This window comes from Leucopleurus acutus (assembly GCF_964270905.1).
Source record: "Leucopleurus acutus genome assembly, chromosome: 9".
NCBI classification, from domain to species: Eukaryota; Metazoa; Chordata; class Mammalia; order Artiodactyla; family Delphinidae; genus Leucopleurus; species Leucopleurus acutus.
In genome coordinates this window covers 17,148,747-17,161,889 of record NC_139144.1, presented here as the reverse complement: position 1 = coordinate 17,161,889, position 13,143 = coordinate 17,148,747, and the positions used below count along the sequence as shown (strand labels likewise).

Below are 13,143 nucleotides of genomic sequence, written 5' to 3'. Positions count from 1 at the left end.
ACAATCTATCCTAGGGTGTGTGGGATGAAATAGCTTAAATTAAATGAAAAAAAGTTGAAATATTTGTCATCATGTTGCATCAGTTTAGACGAGCTGCAAATAAATCATATCCGAACCTTTTAAACGATAAAAAGTTTACTGACTACTATTTACATACTTTGAATATTTTACATTTGTGTGGTCAACGCAGTTTACACAAATGATTGTGTATATCCGTTTCCAGTTAACAAATAGCAAGGTATCTGTGTTATTCAATGGTGAACATTTCATGCTTTTCCATAAAGGTGACATTATATAAACTGAAGAGATTACTGCATATTATCAAAAGGTCATTTAGAGAATCTGAAGATAAAATCATTAGGGACAGGTTAAGAGAAATAAGATAATGAATTATCATTGAAAAAAAATTATATGGTGGCATAGAAATCAAAGTCTCAATTAGTACATGAAATAGTTAATTTTATTTTTGTTTTAAACATAGGTTTCCAGAGCATTAAAAAAAAAATCCTCTGAGGTTTGTTAAACCTTTAGTGGGAGATTACAGCCAATGTTTTGTCTTTGGTGAATAGCTGTTTGTCTCACTTTATTTACTTGGTATTGGATATTTGTCAATGTCATTTCATGTCTACAGAAAATTCTTACGCTCTGTGGAGGTAGTGAATGTGTGTGTGCGTGTCTGCCGGAGGTCACATGACAGTTTCATCCTATTTTGTGGAGCAGCTTGACTTTTTTCCCCCCTTGCTTTTGGTGATGGTTGTGAGTGCAGAAGTTGATTGACAGATGCGTGCCAGAAACCCCCATTCTCCTTTTCAAAGACAACATATGATGGATTGCGATCTCTCAGCCCAGCAGGACACGGGGACCATGCGAGCTGTAATTGGTCAGGTATGGAGTCAGCCATTTCTCAACTCCCCTTTTTTCCACAAGGGTCTCACCATATGATTCACATAATTCATATTTACAGTACCATCTTTCTATCTGTATCTTCAGCTACCTGCCAGTGTAGCGCTGAAAGTGTGAAAGGGAAGAGGCACCCATTAAAATCTAGCTAGGAAAGCTCAGTTTCAAACTTCAATGCGATGCTTACAAGCCCAAACTAATACAACCACAAAAAAGAAACCCCAAAGAACAAATTTATTTATCATTTGGCCTGAATGTTTAAAAATATACGTTTTTTAGAATTTATTTTCTGTTGAGATTGTGATCTCTGGAAGAAAGTGTGAGAAGAGAATAAAGTATTATGTTTTCTAGGTAGTTAACAATTTTCTCTTCAGTGTTTTGATTTTGGCTATGTTCTGTCTCTCTCGCTCTCTCTCCCTTGCTCTATGGAAAATATAAATATAGAAATACACGTGCCTTTACTCCCAACCCAGATAATGTGTGATCGAGCCTGGTTAGATGTATGTAGTAGTGGTCTTGGCCGCTGCGGACGGGCAGGCTGCAAATTAAACACTGCCACAGTCTGAAAGGTCCAGGTGGTCTGCCCGCGCCTCCTAATGCAATCCACACAACAGCTTTAATAAACAGCTCTATTTAGTGCCTCCACCGTGTATCTAGGGAGGTGAACTGGTCTGGGGCTGCTGTGATGAAATGCCAGAAGAATATCTCTCAGAGGCCTCACAAGCTGATTTTTAGAGCTTTCCCGTTCTGTTCTGTCGTCTTTGTCTTCCAAATGGGTCAGTGAGTCTTGCTTTTTCTGTTTCTGTGCTTTCTGTGAAATCAGTAGTTTCAGTTTGTGTTTAAATGTTTGCGGCGTGAGCTAAATCAGAAGAGGAAAGGGTCATTGTATTTTCATTTGCCTTCCAATAACTGAAGGGATGAGAGGAATGAGCGTGCCCTGCTGCAAAGGAAGGGTGATTTTTCTGCCTGTGATGGGGGTGGGGTGAGGAAAAAGGGAATATATGTGGTTGCTTTCTGGTTTGCTTTTTTTTTTGTAATGTATTTTTGACCAAAATTTTTCTCAGTTATCTCTGCTTACTTAGGAACTGTTAACTCATAAATCAGAATATGCTTACGAATATTGATGAACTCCTAAAAGTTTTTTTTTTTCCTTTTTTTTTTTGCCCACACTTTCCAATCAAGACAGGCTGGCAAGGTGATGACCTAAAATTTGTTTGCTGTATGTTAATAGCATGGATGGAAATATACCGTCAACAAAATTATAGCAAAGCACTTTAGGGGTCTGAAAGCACATGGTTTATTAATACCAGCATGCTTCATAATGTATTTTTAGATGGAAAATGTCAGATATATAATACAGTGTTTCCACAGGCTCATACTGTTTTAAAAGCTGTAGATAGCTGCTTCTACAGAACAATATTTTTTAAAACTTTCAAGTTGGTTTTTGTGTTACAGACATATATAAAGTGAAGTCTCTGGGCATATATTTGTCAGGAAAAAAGTATGTAAAGACTGATTTTATATACTGTTAGTACCCATTTCAATAAGTATTCACTGATAAGCAAGCGTGTGAAATAAAGCTAAAATAATTGTGCCATGTGGAATGAAATACATACCTGTGAAAATAGATAACCTTTTCATGTAGAAATAAAACTTGAGCTGTGATAACTGTCTTGTCCTGCTAAATAAAACTTTTCTTAGTTGGCAAGCATGTTCTCTCTTCTGTAGACCACAGTACAGCCTTAATACTGTGCAAAATTACTGTGTTTCGGTACCAAATAAGAAAAAGGATTTCCTTTCATATATATTTCCTTTAGCTGGGAAAAGAAGCTTGGTTAAAAAAACAGAAGAGATATTTCTAATTTGTTATTCAGTATTGTTTATTGGAAATAATTGCTCATGTATATACTTTTAAAAGGTTCAAGTAGATACTAAAAAAAAAAAAAAGGAATTGGCATACATTTTATAAATACCAGACTTAAACTTCTAATTTGTCAGGATTTCATATTGGTTGCTATTATTACATCGCTCTGTATTTTGTGTGTACTTTAAGTGATTTTTAAAGGCTTTTAAGTGTGACCAGGAACTATATATGTTAATTACTCGTTATGGATGCTTAGTATACTTACTAAATAGTTGCATCAAAGTAGCCAGTTTTTTTCCTGAAGATTTCATGTCTCATAAATTATTTGTTAAAAAAAAAACCCAGATACTTATGTCAAGCTTGTAAATTATAAAAGCAGTTGTTCTGAAGGTTGTAAAATTTTCTGTACTAAAAATGTACAAAAACGATTTTGTACATTTTTAGTTCAGAAACTGAAACACTAATACTCCAAAGCAAAGAAAAGAGCATCCTGTCCCATATACATACCATTAAAGTCAGAAAACCTAATAGAACCCATATTTATAGATATAAAAAGAAAGATGACATCCAGATTTGAAATGATTTCCTTTTAACTGTTACAGCACAGCTAGGAATATTGGCTCAAACCACTACTTCTAACAATAAGGACAAGAAAGTGAAAATAATTTTCCTTGCTTTTCAGTCACTCATAACCAGAAAGGTGGTTTATTTTTCAGCTTTTGATTTCAATATCATCTTTTCCCTACTCAGCAGGTGTGAATCAGTCTCAGTTGATGATACAAATGTTTGTGTGTCTTCCTTCTCAAAATATGTACTGGAATGATAATTATTTTTGTCCTTTTATTTTTTCTGGTCTGAGTTCCGTTCCTACATGGCTGTAAGTTGGAGGAGCAAATCACTAGTTTTCAGTGATATTTTCCATTCAGAATACTGACAGATTCCCGTGAAATAGGGTCTTCAGGTTTTTTTCATTCATCTCTGGGATTGCGTATCTAGATGCTTCCACTGGAGGGGAAGAGGGGACTTCTCTGCATTGCTGGTCATGCATGATCCAGCTCAGGAGAGTGCAGTGGCTTCATGGAAGAGAGAGAAGAGATGTTGTTGTACCTGCCTTTCCCCCAGGGCCTTCCCTTCCCCAAGTAAGCAATTAAGCAGTCTAGTACTTAAGAACAAACTCCCAGCCTGGTATCTCAAGATAAAGAAACTTGGTTCATTCATATAGTTTCTGGGAAATCAAACCAGATTTTTGATAGTCATCTGTAGCAAGCTTCCTAACCCTTGGAACCATAGGAGGGATTTTACCTGCAGATGATTTTCATATCAATTCAAATTAAATAGTTAAGCAGGTTCTGACCAGTGGGTCTGAATATCATTTTTAAAATGAAGACACATTTCCACCTCTCATGGTCATTCAGTGTCCACTGCATCCTTTTTGCAGACCTGAGCTGGTGGCCTGTGAGTGACAGCTTAGTTTATCGGTATTACAGACCTCTTGGTTTTTGTTTTTGATTTTTTTTCTCATCTCATGCAGATGGGTCATCGTGTCCAATCCTCCTCCTGGCACTGCTGTCCCAGAGGACCCTAGGCTAGCCTGCCATCTTTATGTGCAGGCCTGAGGGTCCGGGCTTGGCTGCGTGTTTCTATACACTGACTTCTGGAAATATTATAGGACAGAGGATATTAAATTAGTTGTTAATAAAAACAACAGATGAGGCAAATTAGATAAAAATATGTATCAGGCACATCTAAGAGTTTGCTGGGAATGGGAGAGACAGCTGGATAAAACGGCTGTAGTGTGCATTCCCAGTGGACATGGCTGAAGTACTCAGAGAAGAGGGAAGAAACCGTATTTAACAGCATGGGAGGTGCAATCGAAAGCTGTTGCAATTTTCCTTACCAGTAAAATGGGTCTTTTTTTTTTTTTCAAGGTATATTTGGACAATTTAAAGTGTTTGAAAGTGGCACCTTAGAAAGTGAAGGCAGTTGTCTGAGACCATGCTCAGTGAGTGTGCTAAGACCTCAGAAGGGGAGTGAGTGTGGGTAACGGGGTGCATTTCGCTTAGCAGTACCTCAGTGCATGTTTTTTCATGTGAAGGTTCTAGAACACACAAATACTTCGTTGTTCTAGCATCAAAACAATTTTATACGTCGGTTTGTTTATACCCTCCCTTGTTCCAAAAAGTAATTTAATGGTGCTTTAAGAACAATGTGCTTACCTAGAACATAGTCAAGCTGATGTGTGAAACGGAGGTGGCCTAGGGAGAGTGGACCCTGACAGTGTGTAAATTATACACTTGCAGATTGTTCTCAGTCCATGGAGACTGCTTTTCATGCCCCTTCTATAAAAATTAAACTTTGAGGCTAACCTAACCTTGTTTTATGCGTGCCAAGCATAACTCTCATATACTTTAAAGAGTCATTTTTTGTAGGTGTGAATGCCCACCTTTTTTTGAAATTGACCTATTTGCTTCAACAAATTTATATATTTTGGGGATGTGTCATTATTATTGTTTGGATTTAATTGAGAATACTTTTTTCAAGGTATTATTATAGGTAAACGGTCTACTAGAAAAATACAAATTAATTAAGGATTATTCTTTCTGCTGCTAGTATGCCTTTTGTAAGTGCGGAACTCACCAAAATTGAATTTGTACTGTGTATTTCTAACTGACCTTAAACACTTCACTCATTATTCTACTTATACTTGGAGGAAAGTTGATGTTAGCTTTTTATATTCTATCAGATGAACTCAGTTTTTATTACCTTTAAAATAGGTTTAAATTGAAGTTTACTATGTTACTTGAGCAGGTGTTTAAATTGTAAAGCCAATTTTGTCCCTTAAAGTAAAATCTGTCAATACAGTAATACTACTATACAATAATATTAATAATAATACTGAACAACCGGCACATGAAATCTGGTTTTGAAATTAAATTTTCTTTTCTATTTCTAAGGCCAATTAATGAAACTCTATATACTATTCAAGTATTATTTCAATGCTTAAGAATTTAAAGCTTTTGGTTTCATATATCTAGAATACGGAGAGAGGTTGCTGAAACATTTCAAATATGAATGCTTATGAAAGAAAGTTTGAATGTATATGTTTCCTATATGTAAAATCTATAGTACTTGTTCTGTAGGTCATTGAAAGAAGGTATTCCTTCCTTGACCATTTCTTTGCTATGTCAAATGCATTTAATCATACAGTTTAAAGCATCTTTCTCTTTTCAACTTTATTGTTGACCAAAATTACAATTTAACTAACATGTTCACAAATATTGAAAAACTCCACTTTTCAATCTCATTATGATATCATATAAGCTGATCCTTTTTTTCCTAATGCTTGATTGAGTAGAAAATAAAGTTGTGAAATAAAATGCAAATATAAAAGGATCAGACCTGAAGAAACAATGTGCAAGGAGGTAAATATTGACCTGAATTTGAATGCTAAAAGAAAATCCAAATTACAAATCTTTTAAATAATTTTGTATTTTATAGCCAAACTTTTACTTGAGAGATAATAGCCGCTCTAAATATAATTTCAAGCCTGCCTTTATATTCTTTTTCCCCTTCCTTCCTTCTTTTTGCTCTTTTGGTAGGTGAAATGTGTGTCCAATAAAGTAAATTACTGAGTGAAGCCTTGTTCTGGGATCACATGTCAATTACTCTGTTGAATCATAATGTCTTGAGCTGATCCAAAGTTGTAATCAAAATTTATAGAAGGGGTTGTGAGAGATTGTCATTACATTTCAGTAAGGTTCATTTTTCTTTCTAGCTATTATTTTCTTGTTCTTCCTAGTTATACGATGTGAACCAATTTTGGTGAAAATTTATTAATTATTATTTGATAAATTCTTTCCTGGTTTGCCCTATGCTTGTATTGTTTTCTTTAGCCCAACTGTAAATGACCATATTATTGTTATTTCAGGGCTACCACTTCTCCTAAATATAAAACCTTTGTATGTAAGTAGTAGCAAGATAATTGAAAACATCTCTGGTTGTTTATATTAAAGGCAACTCTGTAGATTTTAAGAACACTTTATTTTTCAAGGGGCTGGTTTCAGAAAATAGCTTTTTGTTTTATCACTAGCTTTAAAACTCCCGTGATATGAAGGACTCTTTTTTCCAAAGAGAGAGATTAGCTGTTGATACTTGGTACTGATTCTAGGTGAACTGTCACCCTATTCCCTTAGCAGCGTTTTTCTAACCAGAGAACAAGAAATAAAAATTGAGGATGGACAGAATATTCTAAATTTCACCTATGTTCAGCCCACCCCCTCCCCCAGGGGGGTGGATTATTCCAGTGGGAAGAGATACTCCTACAATTTCCAGCTCCCACCTCCTAAGGTCAAAGATGCAAATCAACGTGTTGACACCTTGAATGAAAAGAACATAGTTACCCAAACTCATTGCTCTGGTATTTTGCTCTCTTCCTTCAGTGTCATTTTTCCATCAGCCTTTCTTCTCTTTTCTGCTGTAATCCAGAGTCAGTCAGATGAGTCATAAGTGAAAAGTGAATCCTCGTGGGCTGCCCAGGAAGCAAAGGGCACTGGAAAGAGAGACAAGACCTGGAGCAAAACAAAGGAAAACGCTAGTGGAAAATTCACCAACGCAGTTGCTTCTGTAGGTAGTGTTTTCAGTAAGGTATTCTGTAAGCGTCTTTCATCTCGTCTAGCAATAGTAGAGCACACAACTAGGCAGTGAAACAATAGGACAGGACAAATAAACATTTAAAACAAAGCCAAAAGGAAAAAAAATTAGCTTCACAATGCTGGAACACGAATTTTAAAATTAAGAAACACTTTTTTTCTGGAGCTTTTTACAAGAGTGTAACCAGTGCTTGGGTGTTGTGAAATAGCAACCTTATTAATAATACACATGTTTCTGGTGGTTATTAGGATGCTGACTCTGCATATTTTATGACTTTGATTTCTTATGATTAATTGGAAACTATTTTAAGAAGTGAACATCGATCTCTAACACCTAAAAACTTAAAGAAACACGTATACTTAAAAAAATATTAAATACCTGTTACATGGTGTTTTTATTTATTTAATAAATAAATCATTTATTTATTTATTTTTGGCAGCATTGGGTCTTCTTTGCTGTGCCTGGGTTTCTCTAGTTGCAATGAGCAGGGGCTGTTCTTAGTTGCAGTGTGTGGGCTTCTCATTGCGGTGGCATCTCTTGTTGTGCAGCACAGGCTCTAGGCACGCGGGCTTCAGTAGTTGTGGCACTCAGGCTCAATAGTTGTGGCTTGCGGGCTCTAGAGCACAGACTCAGTAGTTGTGGCGCACAGGCTTAGTTGCTCCGTGGCCTGTGGGATCTTCCCTGATCAGGGTTTGAACCCGTGTCCCTTGCATTGGCAGGTGGATTCTTAACCACTCTGCCACCAGGGAAGCCCTACGTAGTGTTTTTAGCTTTGATCGGATGAACTCTGGTAAACTCTTCTTTGAAACAATAAAGTGCTTTTTTAAAGTGCAGAATTTATACAGAGATTTTTTTTTTTAATGAAAGAAACGATGAGCAGAGAGGTAAATATTGACCTGAATTTGAATACTAAAAGAAAATCCAAATTACAAATCTTTTAAATAATTTTGTATTTACAGCCAAACTTTTACTTGAGAGATAATGTTGTTGAGAGTGAGAGACAAATATTGTTTATTTTGAGAGTGAGAGGCAAAGATTGCACCAGCACAGAAGCATGGGTACCAGAAACCCTAATGGATATTGAGGATATATGAAAAGAAAGGTAGATATTTCTTAGATCTTCAGTGGTATTCATCCAAAACTGAAGGGCAGCATGGGTAAGAATGGAGCCAGGCACACAGTATCAGGCTATGGCAGGCCAAATTTGCTTCAGACAGAGCTAGTTAATTCTGTAAGCCTTAAATGATACTCAAAAACAAGGCTCTTTCAACCTTTTGGAGAAAAGGTTGAGAGTTGGGACAAATGTAAAATTCTGCTTAATGTGCACAAATAAAGCCAAGAACATCAGGCTCATTGCACTTCGAGTCAGCCCTGATGATTCATCATGATGGTCAGGGCAAACCGTGGTCTCTGGGTTGAAACAATCTTATCCTTTTTTAAAAAAAAAACCAGAATGTTCCAGCTTGGATCTTATATCCTTAGGGTTCCTATATTGAATTCCGAATCGGGAAACTTAATCTTGCAGCCAGATTTGACAAGATGTTGGCTGAGTGGTAGGCAGAAGTGATGATGGTGGGATGAAAGGCCCCAGGTCAGAATTTGGGAAAATAAGAGATTTTGAGGAAATTTGGCTGTGATATAAGAACCCCCAGTTTGAAAATTTCTCACTACTCATATTAGCAGATGGTGTTTACGGGTCTGAAAAATAGATCACTGCTGTATTCATTTTCTCTGCTTCAAATCTTTCTTTAACAGAGGAGTTTTTACACATTCTTAGGTGTATTTCTTAGTGTATTTCTAATGTTGCTAATATAAAAGGTGTTTGTAGTAATAGTCAAAAGGTTTCTGGGAGCAATGAATAACATTATGGCTCAAATCTAAGACAGTCATACTTTGTTCCTGGCAAAATGTTAATACTTAATTTAGGAACTAAAGTTGTTTCTTTTTGGAAGACTTCATCCATTTGTAAACAAACCTATGTCTAGAATTCCAGAGACTAAGGAATTTAAAGTAAAAAGGAAAATGAGGCAATCTAATTAGTGAAAACACATATGCACATCCCTTAGCCATTTTAGGGATACTTGATGATTTAACCTCTAATAACCTAAAAATACTTTAACTCTCTGTTTTCAATTTTAATACATGAAAAATTATGGTTGGTGTTTAGTTAAAATACTCCTCCGCTCAACTAAGTTGTTCAAGACGATGGAAAAATACTTTGCAACTTCTAGAAATCAAGATCATGGTAGAAATTTGAATACATAGTTGATCAATATACTGCAAAAAGATGATTATTGTGGTTATTTCCTTCCCAAAACAGGGGGTTTGGTGGTGTACTTCTATTTTATAGCTGCTTTCGACAAGTGCTGAAACATGTCAACTGGGATTGTTTTCTCTCCTTCTACCATGATTCATCATATAGAAATTAAACAGCTAGTTCAGGCAGAGAGTGAAGCATCCGAGTAAAACCTGCAGAACATGAATACAATTCTTTTTTTTGGACCAGAGAAAGGTTTATTGTAGGGCCAAGCAAGGAGAGCAGGAGGCTGTTGCTCAAAACACCTGAGCTCCATGAATACAATTTTTATATGCATATGATAGAGGCCAGTTACAGAATGGAATCCAACAAGTCTTTTAAAATGTTTTATTCGACAAATTATAAAAGTCATGCGTGCTTATGACAAACAATTTCAACAACACAGGAAAGTATAAAGTGAAAGATAAAGTACCCCATCATTTTACTCCTCACAAATAATCATCATCAATAATTTCTTATGTATCCTTCCAGAAATTTTCTCTTCATGTGTAAGCATAGAAAATCTTTATACAACCCAAGTAGATCCATACTGTACAAAGAGTTTTGCAAACTAGTTTCAGATTTTAAAAACGTATATTTAACATGTCATATTACTACCAGTAGATCTGTACCCTTCTCTATAGTATTCCCTTTTATGTATACATTAATTTATTTAACCAGTTCTCTCTTTCTTTAATTTAAAAAAATTTTTTAATTGAAATATAGTTGATTTACAATGTTGTGTTAGTTTCAGGTGTACAACATGATTCAGTTTTATATATATATATATTCTTTATTTACATTCTTTTCCATTATAGGTTATTGCAAGATATTGAGTATAGTTTCCTGGGCTATACAGTAGGTCCTTGTTGCTTATCTATTTTAGGTACAGTAGTGTGTATATTTTAATTTCCAAACTCCTAATTTTGACCAGTTCTCTTTTTTAAAAAAATTGAGCTATAATTGGCAGTTAACATTATATTACTTTCAGGTATAGAACATAGGGATTCAAAATTTGTATGTATTGTGAAATGATCACAATAGCTAACCAGTTACCTCTTGATGAGCATCTAGATTTTCAAATATAATTTCGTCTCTGCAATGAGACTAACAGCACAGATGTTTCATTTCTCTTAGCATAAAAAAATTCCAGAATCTTCGAATGGGGTTTTGCCTTACCAAAAGAACTCTAAGTAGTAACTCCTAAAAGAAGGTGAGATGTAATATTAAAAGTGAAGGATAGCTTATGCCACAAGAATAGATATTTATCACTTATATATTAAAAACTCAAACTGGGCTTCCCTGGTGGCACAGTGGTTGAGAATCTGCCTGCCAATGCAGGGGATACGGGTTCGAGCCCTGGTCTGGGAAGATCCCACATGCCGCGGAGCAACTGGGCCCGTGAGCCACAACTACTGAGCCTGCGCGTCTGGAGCCTGTGCTCCGCAACAAGAGAGGCCGCGACAGTGAGAGGCCCGCGCACCACGATGAAGAGTGGCCCCCGCTTGCCACAGCTAGAGGAAGCCCTCGCACAGAAACGAAGACTCAACACAACCAAAAATAAATAAATAAATTTATTTAAAAAAACCCAAAAATCTCAAACCAATTCAAATAATAAATATCACAATATTGTATTTAGTGACAAAGAAGTAAGAATAAGAGATAATAACATAAAGTGACTGTTCTCATTCAGATATACTGGTGACTTTAAAACCTCTGTGCTTGTTCCAAGCTGAACAAAATGCATAACTTCTTTTCTTCCATGGGCCTCAATGCTATTTATTAAGATAATTGACAGAGATATATGCTTCCACTGCATTATTCAGTTAGTATACCTGGATTAGTGAAAAGGAGACCAAAAGAGATTCATGGTAATTAATGTCAGTTAAATTCCTGTTTTCTGTATTCCATATTGTCAGACCAATCCTTCAACCATGATTCGTAGGTTAAATAATGCAGTCAGGATAAGGGCTGAATCAAAACTAATCAGACACAGTGTTGAAATCAACTAATTTAGGGTTTTGGTAAAGTAAGACAAAATATATGCTACTTAAATATTTAAGAGAATGTGAAAAGCTATGTTTTACATTTCTTTTAGGATATGGCTCTTATTCATCTTAACCACATCATTTCACATGCAGTATAGTAAAAAGAGAAGTGGGAAATAACGAAATAGTGTTTGTATAAGAGATGGAAGTATGGGTTGACTGTGATATCTTCCACTGCACAGATTCCCTGAACTGATTCTAGGAAACTCCCGATTGGGTGGGTATATGCTTCCTCCTTTTCTGTTCTTCCCTACAGATGCTGACTGCCTCACGTGAAGCTCAAAGGAGGCTTTCAAGAACAAATTGCAGAGCAGCTCTCTGATATTAATACTTTCATTTGAAACCCACAACTCTGAGAAGTAGATCCAAGTCATCCTTCCCATTTTATGGAAGTGAAAACTGCTCAGAGAGGTTATAGGTCTTATTTATAACCATATTGCTAGTAAGCAGAAGTGAGGTTTGAACCCAGATATTCTTTCTAGGGTTCACTGTTTTCCCTCTACACCAGTTCTTAACTCTGGCTGTCTTTTAGAATCACTTGAGGCAACCGTGAAAAACTTTACTGATATGCAGGACCAGTCCCCAGAAATTCTGATTCGCTTTCCCTGGGTAGGATCTGAGTATTAGTGTTTTTTTTTTTAAAAAAAAAGCGTTACGGGTAATTCTAATGCAGTCCATCACAGTGCCTCTTAAATTGAATGAATGTTATTTTAAATGAAATGAGATAATGAAGATGAAACAGTGTTGACCCACCCTGCCTCCGACACATACACACACACAATCATAAAAACACAGGAGAAGAATGGAGGGAATTTAGTGTGGTACTTACTTCGTGTGTGTGTGTGTGTGTGTATGTGTTTCAGTGGGAAGCTTGTAAGCTTTGTTGAATAGCCAAAAAAATGTTTGATAACATTTTTTTTAATTTTTGAATTTTATTTAATATATTTTTTTATACAGCAGGTTCTTATTGGTCATCGATTTTATACACATCAGTGTATACATGTCAATCCCAATCGCCCAATTCATCCCACCACCGTCCCCACCCCACCATGGCTTCCCCCCCCTTGGTGTCCATACCTTTGTTCTCTGATAGCATTTTTCATCCAGAAAAGAACTAGATATTTAGTCATTTGAAAAATAACATCACTAGTAACAGCCCACCAATTAGTGAGTACTTACTAGGTGCCAGGAACTTTACAAGCGTGGTTGAATCCTCACAGCAACTCTGTGAGGTAGTTACTGCTATTGTTTCCATCTCACTCATTAGGTGACACAGGAGGTGGGAAAAGTTTGCATGGACAGTAAGTGGCAAGGCTGGAATTTGCCCTAAGGATGTTGCAAGCCAGGGTGTGAATCCTTAAACATACACAAAATCACAGAATTGA

At 36.1% G+C, this 13,143-nt stretch overlaps 1 protein-coding gene across 1 annotated transcript in view; it reads left to right on the top strand.

Moving 5' to 3' along the window:
- Window positions 1-780: 780 nt before the first annotated feature.
- Window positions 781-13,143, top strand: part of POU6F2 (POU class 6 homeobox 2) — a gene marked incomplete at its 5' end in the record, with an annotated part of 451,958 nt that continues 439,595 nt past the window's right edge. The window contains one exon of the mRNA XM_082846261.1: window positions 781-885. Within this exon, the coding sequence (XP_082702387.1) occupies window positions 781-885 (105 nt within the window). The remainder of the gene's footprint in view (window positions 886-13,143) is intronic.